Here is a 26961-nt window from a genome sequence, read left to right on the forward strand (position 1 = left end):
TAACTTACCAATATCAGAAGGTGTTCTCCTACCATCAGAGTAGTTTCCAGGGGGACCGGGTGCCATGTTGAGACCCTCGTTAGTCCTTTCTACACGATCATCAAACATTGGAGGCTGATTCGGAGGGCCATCATCATATCTATCAAAGAATGGAGGAGGTCCACTGCCACCTACAAATTTAACAGAAAAGACTTTAATTACAATAAATTAAGACAGACTTCACAAATTAATCATTTTAATAAAAACATTTATAGATGTTGCCCATCTAGAAATGTAAAAGTAAGTGATGATCATAATTTCTTAATAAAACATATTACCATATCTATCACTGCCTGGAGATGGAGGTCCATTGTCCGGCTGACGAGGGTATTGGTCTTCATCTTGTAGCAAGTGACGACTACCATAAGGGTTATCTTCCCTCGGTGGCTGTCTCCCACTATATGGATCCTCATCCCTGTACCTATCATCACCTGGAGGAACTCTAACAGTAAATGAGTCTTCTTCGTTAGGCTGTCCACGGCCCATGTATGATTCTTCCATGGGGGGTCCACCATGTCTGTATGGGTCCTCAGGGCCAGGGTATGAATCTTCTTCAGGGGGCTCATCCCTATACTTATCACCATGGTGTCCATCAAATTGATCCCTATGAGCTAAGTTTTCTTTACTTTGAAATGGATCATCTGCAAATGGATCTTGATGAACTTTTGGAAGTCCATGATGTTTATCATCTTGTCTGTAAGGACTATCATCATAATCCCCAAAGGTTTGTTCCTGTGGCATTTGGTCCCTATAACTATCATTTATTGGACCATCATTGCCTCTATATCCTTCTGGCCCATGGCTATCATTGGGATACCTTGGTTCTTCAAGACCCATATTTCCCATACGTTCTTGCATTGACAAATATCTATCATCATCTGGTTGTCCATATTGGTCACCATAGCGATTATCATCACCATATTGGTCATTATATCTGTCCCTAGTGGGAGCCACATAGCCATCGTCATTATATTGATTACCTTGACCTTTTTGAACATTATAGCGTTCTCCTAAAGGAGAGTCTCTGTAAAATGAATCACTGACTTGAGAATCATTGTGTGGATTATTTGGTGGATGTTCACTAAATGCTGATACATCACCATAGCGATCATGTGGAGGACCACCATATGATTCCTGTTCTGTAGGCTGCTGACCCAAATCTCTACAATGAAGAAAACAAAAATAAAAAATTATTCAATTCCATAGAATGGGTGATTTTTTTTTCTTAACTTACTGTGCCATTATTCAATTTCTAAATCTCGTGAGAGCAAATTTCAGCAAATTGAAATAGTCATAATAGAACAATGCACCAAATTATGACAGAAAGTGACCACATTCAAAAATAATGATGCTTTACTAAACTAAAAAAAAGTTTATGCTATATATTTTGTGATTTCTATATTAAATTCATTATGACACTAAGCCTAGTTATGTAGCCAATTTTTAAAAATCTGAATTTATCCACGGATGGTCTTTCCCAAATCTGCATTGCCAATTTCAAAATATAAAATCTATAAATTACCGGGAAAATTATTTTTCATAAATGAACCTTAATCTTCTTGTATCTGATCCCTTTTATTGTGTAAACAAATTAATTTTTATAACACTCATAACATTCATATGTAAGCCACATCTATAGTTAAGATGTAAAAATAAACTTGATTAAAATTAGTCAAAAGTTCAGCAATGGATGAAATGCTTGTGTTTTTAACCCAAATTTCATAACATTTTTCGACACAATCCCCTCAAAAAATAATCCTAAATTTTCTCTTTGCATAAGGAAATGGCACAAAAACCAGGAGTCTTAGAATAATATCAGTGCTGTATCACAAAAAAAAACCCAAAAAAGGACAAACTAGAAAACTGTAACAATGCTCACTAAACTGATACCCCCAACTCCTCCTTTAATAAGATAATGAGATAAGGATTCTGTGAAGTTTCATTATTTTCCATTCAGTCAAGTAGAATGAGATACGGATATGAGTTGGGTACCCCCTCATCAGGGTATGATAAAAGTCCATGACCTCAAAAACTTCAAATCAAACTCTTAAATAGAAGTGCAAATATTCAATACTAAATAAGAATTCTATTAATTTAAAAAAAAATTTAATTCCATGTTGGAGTAAAGAAATGGAAGCAAAGAAACCCCTTTGAATACACACCAACAAACAATAAAATTGAACTATAGAAAAATGTGATAATTGAATAAAAAATGACTTAATAAGTAATGAATTTGATTGACTACATATAGCCTAGCATGCACCACACCAGAGCTCTTCAATATATATTCTATAATGTTCTCACATGCACTTTCTCTACTTATACAATGAATAAAGCTGTGTATACAGAGAACTATTTTAATCTTACTAACTAGCACATAGTATTATATCAATAACACTGCAATCAATATCCGTTAATTACTTTCTATGTAAACACACCTACATAAAGACATGAAATATTAGTTTCTAAGTGTCTCCAAAATTTGTTATGATTTTAGACCAAAGATGATTTTACATGAAAAATGAAAAGTGAAAGAAAAATCTTGTTTAATTGATGGTGAAAAAAACATACAGAATGTGAAATTATTAATACAATGAAAAATTAAAAGCTATGTATGAATTTGATGTGGTTATCTCCCCTTAACCAACATATGATAGTTTTCAACAGTGATCTGAATGATAAAATGATCACAAATTTAGTTTCCTCATAAACCAGAATAGTTTCTGTCTATGGGAAAGTAAAAAAAAATATGGAAAATATTTTGCTTTTCAGTAAAACTCAAATAATTAAAACACAGCGTAAGAGTTTTCCTTACTGTGAAAATATTAATGTTCGTTGGGTACTAATTTTCGTGGTATTCATGGGTTTGGTAAACCAAGAAATTTGGTTCCCAATGAAGAGGAAATTTCCCATTCAAATGTGTGATAGAGTTTCAAAAACACAAATTCAAGAATCCACGAAACTGATATTTTTTTCTCTAAACCACGAAAATTGGTATCCACAAATAAAAGTACCTTCATAGTATATTTTTTATTCAAAATAAAAATATCATTTAAACCACTAAAAAAAAAACAAAAAAAAAACCAGAAATCAGACCACTGTTGGTAAATGTGAAATAGCAAGATATCCCACGATGCAATATTTGAACATAACAAGAATAACTTCTTGATTATAACAAGAATAACTCATATTATTTTCGTTTTTAAGCTCCAAGATAAAATCTTACTATGAATGCATATATCTGAAAAACATGCACTGTCAGATGAACAAAGTCATGAATTTCATACAAAAAACAGTTTTAAAGGGAAAAAAAAATTTAAGTAAAGAAAAAAAAAATAAAAAAATGTCTCCAACTTTTTGTATATCAGTTCTTAGAGATATAATTTTCTAATTTAATTCCAGCATTGTGGGACAATTAACTAAAACATTCTCAGTTGAAGCTAGTAAGTGGAAATCTTGTTTAAAAAGCCAGTAAATTTCAATAGACATTAAAATTAACTGAAAATCTTAAGTATACAAATCAATCTTTTTTATTTTCAAATTGCCTTTTTATACTCCAGCTTCAACTGAGCATGCTCAAACAAACCAACTACCTAGGATCATAATGATACTGCTGTCTTGGCTGGAAGCTATCGTTAGAGGCCATACTGTAGCGAGGAGAGTTATCATTATAGTAACCACTAGAGTAAGGCACATGATTAGACCTGGTTGGTGTTCCTGGCGAGCCTCTCATGTCTTCTATCCCTGGCTGTCTAGCTAATGATGAATATGATGTGTAGTTGTCATTTGGGTTCTCTCTTTGTTGCTGTATAAAAATACAGAAATTTAAAAGGATTAAACTCATACAAGTTAAGCTTATAACTTATCACTCTACACATGAAATTAGTGTTCAAACTTCAAACATCAGTGAAACTCCAAAAACCATTTTTGGCTTTGCTACAATGTGCCCTGTATTTCCCAGCAGAATGCTATCTGGAATTCACTAAGAAGTATGTTTTTGTGAGAATCCTGAAGAACTATGCTATTTCAAGTTGTTTTAGAAAACACAGAAACAGTTGTAACTTAACAACTTCTTTAGAATAGCTTAATGAAAAAAAAATAAGTTGTTGCATGTAGCTGCTAACAGAACATTCTTACAAATCCAAAATAGAGTTGCATATAAAAAAAGTTTGGGTTTTTTTTTATGGTTAAGTACAGTATATTTAAATCTGCTTCAGTTGAAAAAAAAACATCTGCACAAAAGTATACAATTTTATTGCATTACAAATATGACAGTAACTTTTTACAGAACAAGACATCAACCCTTCAATGTAGGGTACATGCTAATATCACTTGTTATCTCAAGGACACTTGATTTATATAAAATTTACCCCCACAGACAGGAATGTACTACCCAAGTTAGATACTTAGTGAAGTGGTTTGAGATATGTTACTAAAGGTTAGACCAGTGACCTTTTGGCACACTTCAGATAGCTGTATTACTAAATTATTAGTAGAAGTTCACAGTAAAAACACATAAAAAATAGAAACTTAAACAAATCAAACTTATGCTTAAGTCTATCCTGCTCAGTGTTAAGATAAATCCTAAACAGCTTATATAAAAGTCATAACCACATCTGAAGGCATTTACCATTTTTTGGTTTTCTTTTTGGAACAAAATGAAGTAACTTGAATTCATAGATCTTGAGAGAAATCATCCATGAACTTCAAACATCAATACTCAAAAATCAAATTCAAATGTTACATTAAATAAGTAAAAATGTTCAGGCCCAAGATGTCCAATAGAATGTGATCGTTTGAGTGTTAGGTCACCCTAAAATTACCTGACCACCACACATTAAATTGATCGACTGTCTGTATTACTGATTTTTTTATTTAACTATTTTAATGTATGACCATTCTACTTTCAATCTGGATATTTTAACTTCAAAGAAGTTGATATTTCTACATGGTGTCACTAGATATGTTTTATGTGTAGAAAAAAAGAACAGAAAAAAAGTGTCAAAGTCAGAAATGGCCAAGTTGCCTAAATCGTTCAACAGAAAGTAGGAGAGTAACAGACTGAAATCACATCCCATAACAAGGGACCTCATACTGAAGTTGCATACTAAATATCTAGTGGTGTGATTTATATGTTTTATAAGCCGATTTGCATGAGTGCAATGCAGCCAAAAATGGAGCAATACCATATAATATCTTACCATTCTACCACGATCACTGTGTAATGATGTATGAGATGCATGTGGAGATCTGTGATCACTGTAGTTAGGATTATACCCCTGGTTGTAAGAGTCATTGTATAATGGCCTTCCACTGCCACTGTATGGGTCATCCTGCATGTAATCCATGTCCGTTGGACTGAAACAGAAAATAAGCAGACCTGCCTTTTCTATTAGATTTAAAACAAAGAAGCTTCATAACACTGTCGTTGTCACAAGGAAGGAATCAAAATGAAAAATTTGTATCTTCAGCAATATGCGGATGTAAAGTGCCTATCAATATTATGTAATTTTTATTATATTCATAAAGATAAAATGTTGTTGTTTCCTTTAGGTCTAGTACCACACTATTATAAATTTATTTCACTATGGGCCAGTATGACTACAGCTGACTATACTTAAGCATGGAAAATTTATTTCCATCATAAATCTTTCTCTCGTCACATTTAAGGTGCACTTTTTTGGGTGTTACACTGCTTCAAAACTTTACACGAGGGTAATCAGTCAAACAACAAGATATAAATTCATACAAATTTGAATTGTAAATGAGCCAGTAGTAAATTAATACTGTATCATATAAATCTATATCTGAGACCAAGTAAATCTAAAATAGTGCATTTCTAGTCATCAGATACTATGGTAGTACTGCTGTTCTAATGTCATCATTGGTTTGTGGGTCATACCATGGTAGCATTTCCAGTCATCAGATACTATGGTAGTACTGCTGTTCTGATGTATGTGGATCATACCAATGAAAGCATTTCTACAGTCAACAGATACTATGGTAGTACTGCTGTTCTGATGTTTGTGGGTCATACCAATGGTAGCATTTACACAGTCATCAGATACTATGGTAGTACTTCTGTTCTGATGTTTGTGGGTCATACCAAAGGTAGCTTTTCTACAGTCTACAGATACTATGGTAGTATCATTATTCTGTTTTTAGTGGATCATGGAACTAGAATAGTCCTACTGTGATTTCAATTATTGTACTTATTTGTGTTATATGATTATCTTCAAGGACTTATTTTTCAACTTCATTTTATTTTAGTCAAGTACAGTAATGTGTATTGTTAAGTCTTCAAACTGTCCATATTATTCTTAGCTATGACTAGTCCATTAGACAAATGTAAGGTGAGTTATCTCCATAAAGTTATATGTATGCATATACATGTAGCTGCATAACCATAAAATGTTAGTCTACAAGTTATGGTTGGGTTACCATTCTATCATTGTGATATCCTGATACATGTACTTACCCAAAGGTTCCTCGGTTATCAAGTTCTCTCCTGCAAAGAAAAAAAAATACTTAAAGTGATTCACATATTGGTCATAGACAAAATACAAGTTAGTCTGGATAGGATGGTAATACCTTCATTTAATGCAATATATACAAGTTATCTAAATAGTTATATAAAAGTCTGAAGAGTCTGCAGGTCATACTCTGTACATTTGTATATTTCTCAATTTCTCAGGAGTTTAATTAGTAATGTCAGGGGCAGATCCAGGATTTGAGTTTGGGGGGGGGGGGGCATTACTTGAATTAAATGCTGTGCAAAGCAAGGCAAAAAATATTATGGGGTGAAACTTGTGGTGCGCATGTCCTTGGATCCTTGCCTGAATGTCTACAAATTTCTTACTACTTATTTAAAATGTGCACAATGGGCATAGACTACATGTTGTACTGGTACATGTACATGTATTCACAATGCTATAATACATATCTTTATCTAATTACTAAGCTTACAGTACTATTTAAAGTAAGTGCACGAAAATATTACAATGTCACTGTAACCTACACAATGTGTTTATATTAATTTTTAAGCCCAAGGTACTACAATATCTAAATTATATAGGATATTTGCCACAGTTCAATGCTTTTTCTATTAAATAGTAGTAGATGAAAAAATGGGCATGTCTTAACCACAGAACATACAATGACTTGTAAACTAAACAATGTCTAGAATGCACTACACTTTGCATGCATCATGCAAGACAGAAGATGGATCACTGTCAATTTCCAACATCAAACATTTCCATCCCAGACACTACCTTTCACACCATGTAGATTATTAGTTCAGATTGACCTGGTAATTTAATCCTGTTAAAATTTAAATTTTCTTTGTTTGTCAATAACATATATATCAGTTAACTTGAAAAGTTTAAACCACTTATTCTACAACTAGCAAATGCAAATATATATAATTCTTTGTGCAGATAGTTTTTTTCTATTGTAAGAGACATCTTGCACACAGTCTGGGGGTCATGTATTCTCAAAAGAAATGAAAGAAAAAAATTCTCCACAGTGTTTTTTTTTTCTTTTTAAGCTACTCTATTTACATGGCTTAAACACATATAGAAGGAAATATTTCTCTTATCAAAAATGCATTCCTTAGGACGTCAAAAACAGAGATTTAAAGTAGAGCATTTAATGTGGGGAGAGGCTAAGAAATACTTTCACAATGTCATAAATATTAAGTTTAAATGCAGAAGAGAGAGCTCACAATTATTTAATATATAACTACAAGTACCATGCAAGTTGCTGATTCAAACTGTCTTAAAGAATGAAACTTCCATGACATCATTATAAAACTGAATGTCAGGAGTTTCATCCTGTGAAAATTAAAACTCATAATTTTTTTGGTACTAAGGATGGAAGGCCTGAAACCTTGGAAATCCTAACCTCATAAGTCCCTCACAGGTCACTCACACAATTTTGAGCATAAACACTTCACAGCAGTAGCAATTACACAAACGGCATATACATGCAGCATCCTCTAGGCAACTTTCATTAATTGTTATCAGTTGATCTAATGGGCAAGTAAAATGTAATGCCAATTTATTTTTTTTTCTTTTCATGACCATTTTCAGTTTATACAAATATGTATAATGCTTCTTAAATCCTAACAGTAGGTACAAGAACACAATTAATCCCCCTTGGTTTTCGTCGTATACGAATATAGTTCCAACTTTGGTAGTAGGTACCTTCCACATTTTTTCATATTTTTACTGGAAACTTATTTGCTGAAGTTTTGCCTCTAATTGGTAGAAAATAGGTTAAAATTACATGGGATTTTTTTTTATTAATCAATTCTGACTAAAAGTTGTGATTTGGTTCAGTGGAAGAAGGTTAAAATTTAGGACTTTTAACTCAGTTCATTTGTCATGTTTACCCCATCTCCAAATTATATGTATTAATTTCAGAAAATGATGGTAAAATTTTCTACAATTTATATATAAAATCCTGTTTGTACATATCTTTAGGCCAGAGAAGTTTTATTCAGTTTGCGCCGGTGGAATTTTTTAAATCTGCTCAAATGTGTATATTGAAATGCACTTGAAAATTAATCGCGGTCTTGTGTGTTGCCTGGATATCAGAAATTTTATTTGCTAGTATTTGCTGGGGGTAATTTGGTGTTTATTTTCAAGAATTCAGTAAATCTACATGAAATAATAAGATTTTGGCCCTTTATTCTCTATTTTCTGAAATTAAAATAAAAAATATGGTTTCTATGGGATTTTCCATTGAAATTGCACTTTTGCTAGGGTGCTAGGTATGAAATGTAGTCCAGTGGGGAAAATATTGTACAGCTTTGAGTTTTTCTCCTCTAACTATACACTAGGAACATCAAATCAAGAAAAAACATACTTTACGAACAAGGTTTAGGCAGAAATCTGACAATTTAGTGTAATTTTTATGAACCTTGTCAATGAAATATGGCAAAATCAGGGGTTTTCACAGCCTTGTCTTAGGATCTATAAAACCACAGATATGTGTTTTATTGGTCTGAATCTTTTGTATTTGCTAGTAAATAATATAAATAATATGAAAAAAAAACTCACATATTCATTCCATTGATATTTATGCATCTAATATAAGTCACTACATGTATATACCTTGTGATGTCTCAAAAACACCTAATTTTAGAGTTCCGCATACACTATAAGGTTTCAAAAATGAATTTTTTTGTAGAAAAACCGGAAAAATACAGCTGACTGTCTGCTTATGTACATAATAAGCTTACAACCTTACATTATTTTACATTTGTTTCAGTTTTTTTATCATTCAAAGCCCAAATAAAGGCTAACTTTTAATATTGGGCACAATCGCACTTGAACAAGCTCTGTACAGGTCTGGTTTAAATTGATCTGAAGTGACAGCTTTAGCTTTGAAACCACTTCTTATTGTTTTCAATGTACATTTGATATGTGTAGACCATTTTATGTTTGAAGTTATTCAATTGAAGTCATTGTCAGCATCATAAAATGAGTTTTCATATGTATACCCCTATACATGGTCTGAAAGTGCATTGACCATGGCTGCATGTATAAAAACCCAATTTTTGGCCTTAAAGCAGCTGGAATTTGAGTAAACTGAACTTCATTGCATCAAATACACATAATATGATGCAACCAATGTAAAAAATCACAAAAATATTGCATTAAAAAAAAATGTACATTTTAGAGGGGCCTTATTTCCCTCGACCATTGGACATGCGAGTCATGCAATGTACCACTGATACTAAATTTGCTATAACTTATATATTTTTCAACTAATCATGATGAAACTTTGTACTTGAAGTCAAAAAAGGTTCATCTTGACATGAGTGCAGTTTTTTTTCAAATCGAGCACATTTATTGATCTAATAGGTATGAGAACACAATTAATTCCCCTTGGTTTTCGTTGTATACGAATATAGTTCCAACTTAGTAGGTACCTTCCACATTTTTTCATATTTTTACTGGAAACTTATTTGCTGAAGTTTTGCCTCTAATTGGTAGAAAATAGGTTAAAATTACATGGGATTTTTTTTTATTAATCAATTCTGACTAAAAGTTGTGATTTGGTTCAGTGGAAGAAGGTTAAAATTTAGGACTTTTAACTCAGTTCATTTGTCATGTTTACCCCATCTGCGAATTATATGTATTAATTTCAGAAAATGATGGTAAAATTTCCTACAATTTATATATAAAATCCTGTTTGTACATATCTTTAGGCCAGAGAAGTCTTATTCAGTTTGCGCCGGTGGAATTTTTTTAATCTGCTCAAATGTGTATATTGAAATGCAATTGAAAATTAATTGCAGTCTCGTGCCAGTATATAGACATGTATGTTCAGCATCAACCAAAACAAAAATAAAATGACAAATGAAATATATATGCACTACTAAACATGTACCACAAAAATAAATGATATATGTAAATCTACTACAATTTGGGTAAGATTTAAATTTGCTGTAAAATGTCTCAAATCAATACTGTTGACCAGAACTTTCAATGACAGTCTGTGAGATAAATTCTATTGACAACACAAATCTGGCTGTTATTGTCCATTATTGACACTTCTATTATACCTCATTCTCTGTAATAGATAACTGGATATCTGAAGTCTTTGATCAAATTAGTTGATTAGAAATGACCACTTGACAAATTTTAACAATATTGGTTTTACCAAGCAATACAGGAAATTATGTATCATGCAGGTTAGTATGGCAGGTATATAGTGGTACACCCAGCAATCTTTATCAACTCTTTAATCAGACTAGCTTTATGTAACAGTGATCCAATCTCCAATTCATATTGGATAGACAAATTCTCTTTAAAACAAGGCAGATATCCCTAGATTTCCTGATTCTGGATAAACTAAAGACAACATTTTTAAATCGGTAATTTGTCTTTTTTAAAATCCTGACAGAACACAAAGGAGAAATAAAGAAAGTGAATGTACATGTATTAACATTAAACCATGATTTCATCCTGTACACTTCTGGACCCACAGTAATTTGTAAAACTTATTACAGATGACAAACATTAAACTACATCTATAGAAAACTATTAACAAAAGGATCTTTATAATGTTGTTCTATGCTATATCTTGAAGTCACCTGCCGGACAACAATAATTCTGTAAATGCCTCAGTCAAGTCTGTCCATTTAACCAAGAATTCAATTTAAAATATAGCCACACCAGAACAAATTATAAGTAAGATCATTTATCAATTAGAACTTCATTTGACAAGTAATCTTTTAATTAGACTCAATGACACACCAAAATGTTGAGCTAGATCTGAAAAAATATTTAATTTTTTGGTAGCTATTCTTTTATCAACCTTCATGCTAGCTAGTAATTGAAATTTAAACAAGTTCTGAGTGTAGGATATGCTCCATTGACTATGGCATTTTTATCTCTATTGTATACCTAGCTGAACTGGAATGTCCTCTACAATTTAAAGAAGCACCTTTTTTTTTGAAAAGTCTACAGGTCAACTGTCAAAGCTTTTGATTAGAGTTTTCTACCCTCACAATGGGGTACTTGAGCATTCTTAAATTAAATTTTTGAAGTTGTAATTGATGCTTTAAACTTTAAACCTTGACTTTTCGAACTTAGTTCTGTGCAAAGTAGGATTGTAAATTGAATATATACCAGTATCAGAGAAATGTGAACAGTAGCTCTGTCTACTTAAAAAAGTCTCCACATTTAATTTAAATGGTTCTAAGATTACCAGTAGGTTGTAAACCTACACAAACTACACACATATTTAAAATCATGTAAAATATAATCATGTAAAATTTCAAATCATGTAAAATACATGAAATATAAGATTATATTAGTATGCTCAGTGCCACTTAACAACACAATTATCATGCTGATGTGTGGTTATTACAGAGAAAGTATCATTCAGTTACTGCACAACAAGCAAGTAGTACTTGTGTACACTATGAATGCCTAAAGAAGAATGATTTTAGAAGTGCAGTACCAAATATTTTTACTTACAAACAAGAATCAAGAAGGTGAGAGCTCATTTTTGAGTCACCAAGGGTGTCATCTTGAAGTTGTGTGTCTGGGTGGGGGCTTTGCCATTGATAAGAGTCCTCCATGCTATAGAGACTATTCATACTACTATCACCTTGACTGCCCACCCTGTACTGTAATAATAGAAAACCAAAAACCATACTATAGGGTAAAGGTCAAATACATGTACATGCAGGTCAGGGACAAGCAACAAAGGACACATACACTAGGTACACAGAATACATGAAAGTAAAAAAAAATGTACAGTACATTAATTTGACTTGTATAAGTTGAACATACATTGGAAACATTCTGTTCAACATTTACAACTGCACACAATGCAAAAACAGAACAAGCACATGAACAAAATGATAGAGATGTATATACAACGCACATAAACCTATGAACTAAATACATGTAAAAGCAGTGCATATGATAAAATCAAGCTTTCTCACATAGGTACTGTACATGTACCAAAATAGATTATAAAAGTGATGAATGAGGTTTTGATGGGTACAATTGCAGATAATTTAAACAAGTCAATGGCAGGAGTTATACAATATCTTATATCATGTCAACATGTTTTGTACACTAGAAAGTTACAATTACACAACACCAGGGTCATTATATGTGAATACATGTATTTTCATTTGGTCTTTAAAAATATACAGTTATAATGTATACAGGAGGCGCTTCCTGATAAACAAAACTCACTGTACATGTAGTATGATGATGAATGTGAGAAGTCATCAGAAGAGAGTAATTGGTCCACCTAACCATATGTACAAGACAGAGAATCTATGGCAACATGAGCTAATACATTGCCCATATCTTTCTTATAATATACAAAGCTAATAAGTCATTACTCTTATTTTAAATGCTTAGTGCAGAGGTGTGGCATCTTCTGAGAAACTAAATAGAGGCTAGGACAGGGAAAAATTCAAAAACCTCCCATTCATGAAGATTAATGTTCTCTTCAACAACTGCAAGATACATGTAGTGTACAATTAACCCATTATTTTTATAATACAACATAACACAAAGGGCATTTTTCATAACCATTTCAGACATGTTATAAAATTTGATATCGATAAGTGGTCTGAAATAAAAATTATAATCTTAATAGGAAATGTCAACTTTTGAATGATTAATATTTGCACTTGAACACGAAATTGTGTAGAATGACCACAAAATTCAGGTGTAAATTAGCTTTGTTAATACATCAACCTCAATAACATCTAAAGCAGATACAAATGTGAATTGTTGTCTACAGCACACCTGTAAAGCTATTGCTTTCATCTCAGGTACAAATTTTACAGGTATTAATGAAATAACATGGCAATGAAAATCAAGTGTTTAGAAAATGAAGACATCTAACAATACTTCACTCAGTAGTGTCTAACAAAGACTGTGATAAATATCCTTTTAATGGTAGAGACCAAGAAATAGTCATGAAACAACAAAAATGGTACACTAAACTAAACAATAAATTTCACGTACATGTATATGTATTTGTTTAAAACATCTTACACTGAATTAATGGGGAAACAATCAAGACTTAGACGTAGTGCTTAAGCTAAAATGGCCATAAAATGTTTAGGGTAAGTAGGGTAGCAGGAAACATACATATTATTTGTTCTTGCCTTAACCACTTTCACATAAATGTAAAGCTTAAAAACCAGAAACTGAAAAGAAAATGTTTTAACAAAAACTGACACCTAGTTTTGATCAAGAAGCACATATATCTAGTCAGAACATGATACACAGTCCATGGTGAACATAAAATCTTCACAGAAAACAAAATTTAAAGACAGGGGAACAACAGACATGGTGTAAGACAAAAACGTTTATCTCATCCTTGAAAGCTGAGCATATTAAATTTAATGTGAACAAAACTACAGACACTTGCTGACATCATTTATATGTTGCAATTCTACTGTTAAAAAATGAATAATTTAAATTTCTACATTTACGTGACACTGATTGTTTAGTTTAGTGTACCATTTTTGTTGTTTATCAAACATTGCATTAATTCATGTGACTCAAGCATGTAATAAAGGAAAAAATAACAGATAACAAAACTTCCTTTTGAAATACTTTAGGGAAGGTATAAGTGTTTAAGTGACAGTTCAATACAAGTATAATCCCATCTTATTCTACTCATATGCACAAATATATCTTTCCAAGGATAAACACATTTTTGACTAGGTGTGAATTTCAATGATTGAACACAAACCTATCTTGGATCTTAGAGTAACAGTTCAGTAAGAAAGCTACAAAGTTTGTACCTTGCAAATTTGCACAGAATTCAAGATAACCCAGGATGTGATCCATCTAATACGGAAATTCCTTAGTATCTAATAAATAATTATATTAACAAGCCTATCTTAATTACTTAAGTTATGCTTTACATTTAGTCCTTATGTGTTGAACTTTCTATAAATGTACCTGAGGTGACTATAGCATGAGAAAGTTCAATAAATTATGTTTTAATGTTTACAGATAAACTTTTACTGGGTTACAAATAACAGGAATATTTTCTGGTGACTAATACAAAACAATGCACTACAGATATAGACTCAAGTTTGTTGCTAGACTAAAAAGGGATTTTTTGGATATTTATTATGTAGATTAAAATACTGTGAGGAGAGAACCTTATTTTCTATATGGTAAAGAAGAAACAAGAGGCTAAATTTAATCATTAAAGAAGTGAGTTCAAAGAAATGGAGTTTTATGATGTCAAACAGAAGCTTTCTACTAACAATGGTAAACAGATAAATAAACATTATACATGTATATGTATGGTCCGAAAGTCAAAACAATGGATCAACATACATGTATCTATCTCATATTAACTAAACATTAACCAACTGAAAAACTAAAATATAGACAATTGAACTCTAACCAGTGACCATCACTAGAAAAAAAAATAAAATATCAGATCATCAGCCATTAGAAAAAACCAGTCCCAGACCATCTAAACCTAACAAATGACAACTATAATAAAAACAGAATATCAGACCATCTAAACCTGACAAATGACCACTATAATAAAAAAACAGAATATCAGACCATCTAAACCTGACAAATGACCACTATAATAAAAAAACAGGATATCAGACCATCTAAACCTGACAAATGACCACTATAATAAAAAACAGAATATCAGACCATCTAAACCTGACAAATGACCACTATAATAAAAAAACAGAATATCAGACCATCTAAACCTGACAAATGACCACTATAATAAAAAACAGAATATCAGACCATCTAAACCTGACAAATGACCACTATAATAAAAAACAGAATATCAGACCATCTAAACATAACAAATGACCACTATTAAAAAAAAAAAAAACAGAGTGTCAGACCATCAAAAACTTTACCAAATGACCAACACTATAAAAACCAGAGTCTCAGACAATAAAACTTTAACACAAGAAGACCACCAAACTTAATGGATATTACGTCTAGCTAAGATAAATAAAATAAAAAATAAATATCTATAACTATCCATAAAGGGAATCATATATTTTGCAACATGTGAGGTATCAGAACCATAATCATAGTGGTGTGAGACTAGAGAAAATTTCATAAAAATCCAACGAGTAAATGGAAATGCAGACAAATATTGCTCAAGCCCCAATTCTTCACAAAATGCATACATTTTTAAAATTCCATACAGTTATCAAACACTACATTAATTCATGTGACTCAAGCATGTAATAAAGGAAAAATAACAGAAAACAATGTAAATCTGTAAAGGCATGCAGATAGAATGACATACACCAGTACAGTACTCATACATGTATATACATTTACAAACAGGCTATTCAAAAGGGACTTTTGATTAGATAAATTTTAGAGTACTATAAGTTAAAGAAATATTATAGAGTTTCCATTGGTTGAGACCACTTAATTACTGTAGCATGTCCTCAAAAGGCTGCTGATACATGTACTCTTAACCAAACACAAAATATTTTGCTGTATCGCAAGGAATACTATTGACTTAAAAAAAAAAAAGAATTTTTTTTTATCAATTGTCAAGGGTTTTCAAATGGATACCTCCATCAAATTCAATGTCAATAGTTCTACCTACAATCCAACTCCAATATATCCAAGGAACCACTATAAAAGTACATGTAATCATACCTCTATTCTTTTATGTCCAACACTTTCTCTCTCTGTTTCTAATTTTTTTGTTAATCTCTCAAATTCCACTTCCTATAATAATAGAAAAATAATCCAATCTGCTTAATTCATATCACATATTTTCACTGAAGACAACACATTACTTAACTCCAAATGCAGTTTAATGCAAGCTCCTTTTTTCAAATACCCACAAATCAAAAATTAAAACACACACAATATAAATCTATGCATACTCCTTTTGCTAATAAATAAATACACAATCTTCACTTTCATTTGAACACAATTTATTCCTATTTGTTACTGCTATGTATCCATTAACCCTGATCAATACTTCACTTTCACACATAACATTCACGACACTGTCATCATGGACTTGTAATGCAATTACTACATGTACATTCCAAAGGTGCATACATGTACATGTACTACACTGTCATGTAAATTAATGACAAAGTTGATTAATACCCAGATACACATTGATATCAGTACTTCCAGGTAGAAATAATTGCACCTCTGAAGACAATGATAAAACTTTGAAGTATGTATGGGTGTACCTGCTTTAAATTTTTGTGGGAGTTTGTGGCATGAGATATTCCAATGTTGTCATTTTTTTGTTTTCAAAAGGGCTCAATAAAGGTTATAATATATCATTCCCATTTTCTATCATCACTGTAGTGTGATCAAAATAAATTTATTTAAAAGGATCTATAAAATAAACTTCTGTGAGAAAATTTAAAAACATACCAATTTAATACAAATAAACTAATTTTAAATATCAACAAGACAAAATATGAACAAGTAAATTACAGGTAAATCTACCTATACAGGTAACTGAGTCACTGAACGTGCTCAGTCAGGTGTATTTAGGATAAGAATGTCGATGTGACTGTATAGTATTTATTACCTTACATCACTTCCGATATATTGTGTCAAAATATTCAAATCACTGGAAATACTACTACATACTAAGTGTGAGAAAAATAATCAATTCAAATACTATTTTACGGTGGTGTACTGTAGGAAAAAAAACTGATTCAAACTTTCAATGTACATGTAAATGATAAATTGAGTCTTGATTTATTAGATACATGTACATGTACAGTATTTATAAAGAAAGATTTAAAAAAATAATGTATAAAAATGTATAAAAATACATTTTTGTATGTGTAGATTAACAAGAGGCTTTCAGGAGTCTGAATCGCTCACCTAGCTCAATTTTTGCCTTTCCAGGGCAATAATTCTAACAAGGAGTCATCTGAAAACTTAGACCCATTGAAGCTATTTGTAAGGCCTCATTATCAGGATCATTTCATCAACTGAAAGTTTTTTTTCTCTACCTTTTATTGTTTTCAAGATATTTTGATAACAATTGCAAGAAACCTCATATTTTGTCTTTAAAGGACATTAACTCTAACAAGACATTGTCCTACAACTTGACCAAATTAAGACTTTAGTATCAAAAGGTTCATTTTATCAATTGAAAGTTGTTTCTATCTATTATTAGTTTTCAAGATATAATTTTCACCTGTCAAGGGCAGTAACTCTAACAAGGAGTTGTTTTATTACTTTGACCCAAATGGTGATCTTTCTAGGTGTTATTTCAAGGATCCTTTCATCTGTCTTTTCCTTTCTCTTACAGTTTTCAAGATATTAGCCGAAATTGCCAAAAAAAAAAAACTTCATTTTTACCTTTCAAGGGCAATAACAAGGAATCATCATACAATTTTGATCCAATGGAGGCTTTTGTAGGCCTTATCATAAGGATCATTTCATCGACTGAAAGTTTTTATCTACCTACATGTATTATAGATTACAAGATATTGACTGAAAACTGCAAAAAAGCTCATTTGTCATCTTTCAAGGCCTTTAACTCTAACAATCAGTCACTTGACAACTTTGATCCAATGTGGACTTGTACAGAGCACTTCAAGCTGAAAAAGGACGGACACATTCATTTTCCAATATCTCTTTTAGTTTATGAGATATATGTAGAAATTGATGACTTGACCCCAATTTCTTGGTCTTAAGTAGCAGTCTTTATAAAAATCAGACAGGAGGTGATTCATACATGTCAAATACTTGATCAGGTGTGATTTGGATGATTATAGTGGGAGGTTGTTTAAGTGTAGTTTTCTCAAAAGAACAGATCCAAATGCAGAAAGGGCTTTTGTCACATTAAAAAATAGCATGATCCATGGGTTTTTTTACACCATGAATTACCTTTTACCTTACCATAGGCAGTGTCTGAATTTTATATGGACAGGTACTTAAATAGCAACAGTGGCCATGTTATACGGTTGATCTACATATGTACATGTATATAAATGATACATTTTGTATTTTTCAGAGTAGATACCCTAAGGTTGCTGGTGACCAAGTTTGGTAATAATCCTCAGAGTCGTTTCTGAGAAGATTTTCAAAGAAAAGTTAATGAAAGACAACAGATGAAGACGGACAACAGACTCCAAGTGATGACAAAAGTTTGCTTGGCCTTACGGGCAAGGTGAGTTAAATTAAGAATTCAATGTGCTTTTGCCTCTATAGTTTATCATTTGTTTTATTATGTAGTCTACATAGTGTACATGTACATCAATTGCCTTTATAATTTCCTGTATTTAAGTTTTAGCCATACATGTACATGTAATGTATCTAAGATTTTGGATATTGATGTCTCTGAGTTGTACTTTAATTTTGATGCTTTGTACAATATTCAGATACATTGTACATGTACATTGTACATATTGTAAAGCAATAACTATTACCTGTGCTTGGACTGACTTCAAAAGATTTGCTGCAGAATCATTACCACGGAGAGTCTGTGGGTCATAATGACCTGCAGGCATGGTTTACATCCTCATCATCTAGACAAATGACCTAAAAAATTATAGAGCAGCACTGTGTAAATGTTGTACATTTGTAGTTTTACAGTGTTCCCTGTAACTTTTGTAAACTACATGTACATTGTATACCAATCAATGTCTGGACCTGCATCACACTGGAGCTGTGATTAACATGTATAATTGCTTAAGAAAATGTGAGGAAAAAAGTGTTACAGATATACAAGAATGGAACATAAGTCCCATCAAAATCATGTTGGAGATTTTTAGGAAAAAAAAATTGTTTAATGTAAAAATTTAATTAATTCATATTTTTTACAGAAAATATAGTAATTTTAACCAAAAACCTACCACAAATCTTACATTTTTATGTTGAAGATTCTAAACTATTCATAAATTTTATGGATTTTCCCCAAGCTGATTAAAATACATGTACTTGCTTGTACATGTAACTGAATATTCAATAGATTTTGAAGGTTTTTTTTAAAGATTGCCATTTTTGTTTGAATTGTTATTGGAAAAAGAGGCAACTCTTGTCAAAATACTGCTAAAAGAGTACAGTTCTGATCATAGGCAATATGTGAAAATGAGAGAACACTTCACTTTCCTATTGGTGTCGTCTTAGCAGTCCTTTCTTCAAAATTCTTAATAATTTGCCTGAGTAATGGAAGACTGTAAAGGATTCAACTAGCCCAAAACAGAAAAGTACACATCATTTCACTAGTCTGAATCAATTTTTACTTGTCCCGGGCTTTGGGCTAATGGCTAAAGGTGAGCACTGGTCTACAGACAAAGTGAGCCACCTCAGGGTGAATATTTCACCCAATAGCATGAGTCTTTAATAAAGAGGAACTGACTCAGGGCAAACAAATAAAATGCACAAGTGTGTATTTTGCATTTTAAAACACCATTCAATGTACTGGAAATGTATGTTTTTGTAAGTTATGGTTTTATGCAAATGAAGACTTCATGACATACATAATGTTAAATCTAGGATTAGAAAAGGGCATGGTAATTTTTTTCCAAAGGGCACTTTTTGTCGCGATGTTTGATTTTTAGGGCACACTGATTTGTTAAAAAATTGTTATACAATTTAAAAAATCAGACACATCTGAATTGAAGCATTAAAACCTTTTCCTTTAAACTAAAACTAATTCGAGAAAGTCAGATGTTGGCCAACCTTTGAAAATTTCAGTTAGAGTTCAGCAAATATTCTGAAACCTTCGTAAGTCTAATGTTGAATATGAGAGAGCATGACACTGTACAGTTTCAATAACACACTTTCAGGGAAACTTGGGCAACCCATACTTTTCATTAAATGCATACCATAAGGTACAGTATATGAGGAAATGTAACAAATATTCAAGAATGTTAATATTGAATTTCAAAAATCATCACTATTTGAAAGGAATAGTATTTCTTTTAATTATAGCAAACAAAACTTTTGTGAAAAATACTGCATTGTTGAAATTACTGGAAATGTGAAGACTGCAGGGGAGGTAACTCATTTTGTATAAACAATGATAATTTTAAAATTTTCTTACACAAGTTTCTACAAATTGAAGACCTTTTGAAATGACAGTATTGTCAAAATAATTCTGCAGTAGAATTTAACCTTTACAAAATGAAAATGATTGGTATTCATAAAATATTGGTAGATCCAATCAGGATTAATTTCCTAATTGTCAAACCCTGATCAGCTGATTGCTCCTCTGAGATTATTTACCTGTCAAAAAACATACCCTTACATGTTTTGACAGCAATTAACACCTTTTGTCAGATTAATGACTCTCCTAATTGAAGAAATGAGATTGAAATGCGAATTAGGGGTTTGATATCAGAGATTTTAGGTAATTTTGACAAAATAAGTGTCAAATTTGACGTAAAAATTGTGTTAAGAAAACAACAAAAATGGTGGCAAAGTTTTGTGGTTTCGAGAGGGCTAAAATTCTAACTGGGGTACATTTTCGCTACCGAAAAGGGCATTTGATGTGTTGGAAAAGGGGCATGGCAATAAATTAAACAAGAAGTTGTCCAACAATTTTGACTCAAGAAAACTTTGTTAGGACTTATCATAAGGATCATTTCAGTAAATGAAAGTCTAAATCTATCATAGTTTTGAAGACATTGGTTGAAAACTAAAAAAAAACCTGTCATTTTCCCCTGTCAAGGGCAATAACTCATATAAGAAGGTGTCTGACAAATTTTATGCCTGAAGACTTTTGTAGTCCTAAAAATAAGGATCATTTCAGCTACATGTATTGAAAGAATTTGGCTAAACCTAATCTTTCGGAGATATAAGCGAAAAACTACTGTCTGACCCCTATGTTCCATTTTTAGTAGCAGTGGCCATGTTTTTCTACGGATCAAAAACCCTACTTCAATCCTATGCAAGATACCCCAAGGAACACTTATACCAAGTTTTGTTTCAATTGGTAAAATAGTGTCAGAAGAGGAGATTTTTGAAGGAAATAACATTAAAAATAGCAAAAAACTTTGAAAAAGGGCAATAACTCCAACATGGCTTCACAGATTAAAATGAAAATTTGACCACAGATAGATCTCATCATGCTTAACACTTTTACCCCTTCAGAATGGGCTAAACCTAACTGTTTTGGAGATATATATGCGAAAAACTATTGTCTGACCTCTATGTTCTATTTTTAGTCATGGGGGCCATGCTTTTCGATGAATAAAAAATCCCCATATCAGTTCTATGCATGATACCCCAAAGAACATTCAAACCACGTTTGGTTCAAATTGTTTGAGTAGTGTCAGAGGAGAAGATTTTTGAAAGAAATAACACTAAGAATAGCAAAAAAAAAATGTCAAAATGGGCAATAACTCCAACATGGCTTAATAGATTAAAATGAAAATTTGACCGCAGATAGATCTTATCACGCTGAACACTTTCACCTGGTCATTATTGGGCTTAACCTAACTCTTTTGGAGATGTATGCGAAAAACTATTGCCTGACCCCTATGTTCTATTTTTAGTAATGGTGGCCATGTTTTTCGACAGATCAAAAATCCTCTAATCAATTCTATGCAGGTTACCCCATGGAACATTCATACCAAGTTTGGTTCCAATTGGTCAAGTAGTTTCAGGGGAGAAGAGTTTTGAAAAATTATTAAAGACAATGACAACGATGGATGCCAAGTGATGGCAATAGCTCACATGGCCTTCGGCAAGGTGGGCTAAAAAAGGGATTTTGTAAATTGTTGAAAAACACTTGGAGAAAAACAAAAATAAGCATTTTACATCAACATAAAGTAACTACTGCATTACCATGTTTTCAAAGATACACAGATTAGTAACTCAGCATGCGCTATATGTGCAGGTTTTTTTTTGTGTGATCAATTTCACATGCCAATCCAAAACACATGCAAAGACCATATACATGTTGGTCAGGGCAATTAAAGTATAGTGGGATGCTGAGTTGCTGTTATTTTTTTTTATTAACTGGGAAACTTGCCCAGGTATGGTGTGGTTCCTTAAACAAGATAGCAATGGTAACTGCAGTCTCAAGCAGTGAAAATTCATATACAATGCATACACCTTTGTGAGCAAAATGTACACTAATTTAGTAAAAGGGAGGTAACGTAGTTTCACTCGAGGTCCTCAAGTGGCTTGATTGGCTACTTATACATGTAAGTTACAGTAACTCAAAAATTAACTAATTAATAGAAAAGTCAGACAATTGTCAGCTCCCATCAATGCGGTGTTAATTTGAAAACAGGAATGATTATTACATACTTTATAGCTTACTAATTGCTTAGTCAACCTGAGACAATATAATCAAATATGGCGGATTCAGGTAAAAATATGTAAACAAAGCCGGTTATTTTTAAAATCATAAACAATGCATCCTTTTAGGGCGAACAACGAGACTACAGAGTACCTAACTTATTCATTATTGTCTAGAATAATGTGAAACAAAATAAATTCAAGCCAGAACATTGGATATATAGGTCGAAATGAAACTTGTCACCTGTGTATCCGACAAGTCAACATGTACTGAAATTCGAATAATTGCACTAAGGATCGACTTAGGGCCAAGACCGGGTTTTCTGTTCCACCTTCATAGCAAATTGTCATTAAATTTATGCAATATCAATGCTTTTACTTACCAATTACTTATTTGAGGTACCTTCAAAGTTTTCAACACGTTTTCCAATACCTAATTTCCGTTTCAATCGCATCTAATCGCACTAACTGTCAATCAGGCTGTTGATTGGTTGATCTAGCATTCGAACATACTCCCTCGGGCTACTTGCGAGAAATCAAATTCTAAAAAGAAACGGGCCTTCACACCGCATTTAGATATGACTCCAGGTTTAAAATATAATATAAATGCACTTACTGACAAAAATCATAAGTAATAATCCTACTTGCGGCGACGTAAATCAGAGGTGGATTCTCAAGAATTCAAGACTGCTTCCAGTAGCTGCATCTTTTGTAACACTATGAACACTTTGATTGTTTACCTTGTACACCACAATGCCACATGACAGCTAAGTCCTACAGCTAAAGACAGAACTACGGGATCTTATTGACCAATGGTTTATATAAAGCAGAGAACTGGAAGATGTAATATGCTTATCTAGTTTTAGGTAGAGAAAAGACTTATTTTGATTATAATAATAATAATAAAAAAAAAAAAAAAAAAAAAAAAAAAATACGCCGAAACTGACTGATGTTGTTAAAATGTTTGATTTCTGGTTGACAACATTTTTGTCGCATTAAGAGGACATATGCTCATACAGACCATCGGAATACCTAAGGGAACGATTTGTGCGCCTCTATTGGACGATCTGTTCCTACTCGCATACATGAAGCCAGGTTTTTACAAGGGCTGTGCTGTAGAGAAATCAAAGACTGAATTCTTCGAAGTCGCTAATCGTGCGAAATATTCTCTGCCACTGATTTTGGCATAGTTTCAACATCCAAAATGACACGAATGCGATATGCTGTAAAATCGTGTGACTTCCGCTAAAATCTTGGTTTCCTTTATATCATTGTGTACTCTTTCGTAACCGTGATGACCCGAATTTTTTCAATTACCCGGTACCAGATTAGGAAACAGATTAAACTACTGGCGATGAATATTCATTTGTATATGACCTATACAGTCTTGTAAGGAGCCCTGTGCCTGAATTGGATACTGCGTAATGTTTAATGCTAACCGATCATTTCATATAAACTTCCTGTTCTAAATATATCATTATGCAAATCATATGCGAATATTAAGTAATGAAATTACGAGTGCAAAAAGTCACATTCAATATTAGCGACTTAAAAAGAGGAGCGAGTAGCCCAGTCCTTCATTTTCAGTTTCCGTTGACTAGAAGATAAATTATCTCTGAACAATCATATTTTCAAGAATTACCTATACATCAAATCTATCACACGAACTTGAAATTAAAAAGAGAAAAGTGATACACTTTCTTCTACATAATGACCATCATACATTGTGACTCGTGTTGGGGAACTGCATTGTTGTTGCTTGATTATTACCGCGGATTACAGTCACTTGCATTGCGACTGGTGCCTCTGGTGGAGCAGGACATGCTGATCCATCCGGAGTACATGCTGTCACTCTAGGTTTTTCACTTGTGCTTGATTTTTTTGTGTTGCGCCTTGTTTTTCTTATCTCCATTTTTTATAAGTAATCTTATTAATTCGGTTCGCTACATTGTGTGCGTAGACTGATATTGATGTATTTTTTGCCCGTAATTACATGCATGGATAGATGAGAGTTATCTTTCTTTCCCCATATCATAATACTACCTAGTTGGATATGTTACAACATAATATAACAAGTTATTATTAATACATCTAAAGTCCTCAAATCTACGGGTAGTTTCCAAAACTATATTCTCTTTTGAAAAACCTATAATCAGGCGCGTAGCTGCCGTTAGGCAAAAAGGTTTTGCCTGCACTTAATTTTGCTAATTTTTTTTTTATTGAGATAAAATACATCCAGGAGGGGCATAAATGATGCTCAAAACGCTATCTCCGCGCAGCTTCGGGAGGCTTCGCCCCCCCCTGGACACCCTACCAGGGCCCCGCCCTGGACCTGCTGGGGGCCTTAAGCGGCCTCCAGACCCCTGCCGTAATTTTGCCTACACTTCAATTTTGCCTCAGCTAGGCGCCTGATAATTGAGACATTTAGGTGGTTCATACATTGTAGAAGTATACAATTTTTGATTCACCTAATATATATGCGCTTATATCCCAATCTTAACTACAGATTTACATATAATTTTGAGACAGCCAGTAATTAGAACAACCACATTCATTTAGAGTATTTTTATAAGGGTAACAATAAAATTAGCGAACACTAATCCGTTCCACAATGAAGGCCAGTCCAAAATAGATCTGACAAAATAGATATTACACCACTGCAATGGTCTTGACTTGGTACAGTTATTTCAAACGAAACGGTGGGTTATATCTAGGTTTTACAGCGCGCCAAACCTCACTCTTTTGCTTGCTAAAGTATCATAATAGTTAAATCACTGGTCATATCGATCAGTATAAAGAAAAATTTAAATCCCAAAACGATACTGCATGAACAGGCTGTTTCTGTAGTCTCCTTTATTTCGTGGATATATTGAAGGTATACCATTTACCAAAAGAAGGGTTGTTAATGGACAATACATCACTCAATGTATGTGAAATTAAAGGATGCAGCATTTTTATTATATTATTCTTCTTTACAAGATTTTGAAGAAATTCAATCTCGCATGAATACAATAAAAAAACCAAAACAAAACAAAAACAAAGACAAAAACAAAACAAAACAAAAACAAAACAAAACAAAAAAAAAACAAAAACAAAGCAAAAAACAAACAAACAAACAAAAAAAAACAAAAATAACAAAAAAAGTCGACTAGTAGAGAAAAATAATTATATAGTTGCCATTGGAATACCAACTTGTTGCTGAAAATAGCTCCTCCAAGTGTTACAAATACGTTATCAATGAGGATATCAAGCATGCTACAAACTTGCTTTTCTGTGTAGTACACTTTACCCTTCAGAAAAATGTGTGGATTTGTAACCAAGAGCAACATAATTTCTCGAATCAGCAAAAGAATAACGAATACTTTTAAACGAGATTTATATTTATCATGTGGCAACGTAGTGTAAAGATTTGAGAAGTCAAAAGTTTGAAGAGAACTATAATCAGAAAAACAATGTAACCTAGAACAACATAATTTTTCGAATCAGCAAAAGATTTACAACGCAGGTAGACCGTCTTGCCACACGTTTATAATGGTATGTGTAATTCAAAATATTATTTAATTATATTCTCTGCGACACATTTATGCACAAGAAAGACTGAAGAGTGTTTATCATTTTTGTTGTTGTTGTTGAAAACTTCAATATATATTTATTGTATTTCTTATTGTTTTTTGTTTCTATGTATCAGATTTTGTGTTCCAAAAATATATATAATGACCTCAAATTCTATGTTAGATTTAAATTTTTACAACTGGCAGTTTCATCATGTATGGTAAATTAGATAAATATGTCATTTTCATACAAATCTACACGTCATATTCTTTATGAACCGAAAGACGTCATGGCACATTGTATTTATCATTTATTCTGAATTAACCGATATTAACACAAAGGTATACAGAAATTTTTATTTTTTTTTTATATAAAAATAAAAAGATTGCACAATTGTACATTATTGTTGAGTTGAAGTGAGTGAATTGTCTGTATTCCAGAGTCGTAAACATGTCAGAGAGAATCCATGCGTCTTGCCATTAACGCGGATTTTCTACATCGCATCTACCTCAAAAGAACTGGATATAAATGATACTACAGGCACTGTGAAGTCAGCCTCATATCTTGACCAACATTTAGAGATCACCGTAACTTCGCACATTTTGTGTATCGCGCTAAA

At 32.4% G+C, this 26961-nt stretch overlaps 1 protein-coding gene across 7 annotated transcripts in view; it reads right to left on the reverse strand.

Annotated features, from left to right (window-relative positions):
* The window catches only part of LOC148609402 (uncharacterized), a 48215-nt gene extending 24913 nt beyond the window's left edge, over window positions 1-23302 (reverse strand). Inside the window, exons 1-9 of one of the 7 annotated variants that reach the window (XM_088542021.1) lie at window positions 23174-23302; window positions 18968-19079; window positions 16206-16277; window positions 12033-12184; window positions 6518-6547; window positions 5241-5397; window positions 3744-3844; window positions 318-1201; window positions 9-170 (exon numbers count right to left, since the gene is read on the reverse strand). In XM_088542021.1, coding sequence (XP_088398147.1) covers window positions 9-170; window positions 318-1201; window positions 3744-3844; window positions 5241-5397; window positions 6518-6547; window positions 12033-12184; window positions 16206-16277; window positions 18968-19048 — 1639 coding nt within the window. In that variant the 5' untranslated portion in view covers window positions 19049-19079; window positions 23174-23302. The other 6 variants (XM_088542018.1, XM_088542022.1, XM_088542020.1 and 3 more) reach the window with 6 other exon arrangements.
* Window positions 23303-26961: the final 3659 nt, after the last annotated feature.

Source organism: Perna viridis, chromosome 8 (assembly GCF_037379345.1).
Source record: "Perna viridis isolate PV_CMFRI_1.1 ecotype Kerala chromosome 8, ASM3737934v1, whole genome shotgun sequence".
Lineage (NCBI taxonomy): Eukaryota > Metazoa > Mollusca > Bivalvia > Mytilida > Mytilidae > Perna > Perna viridis.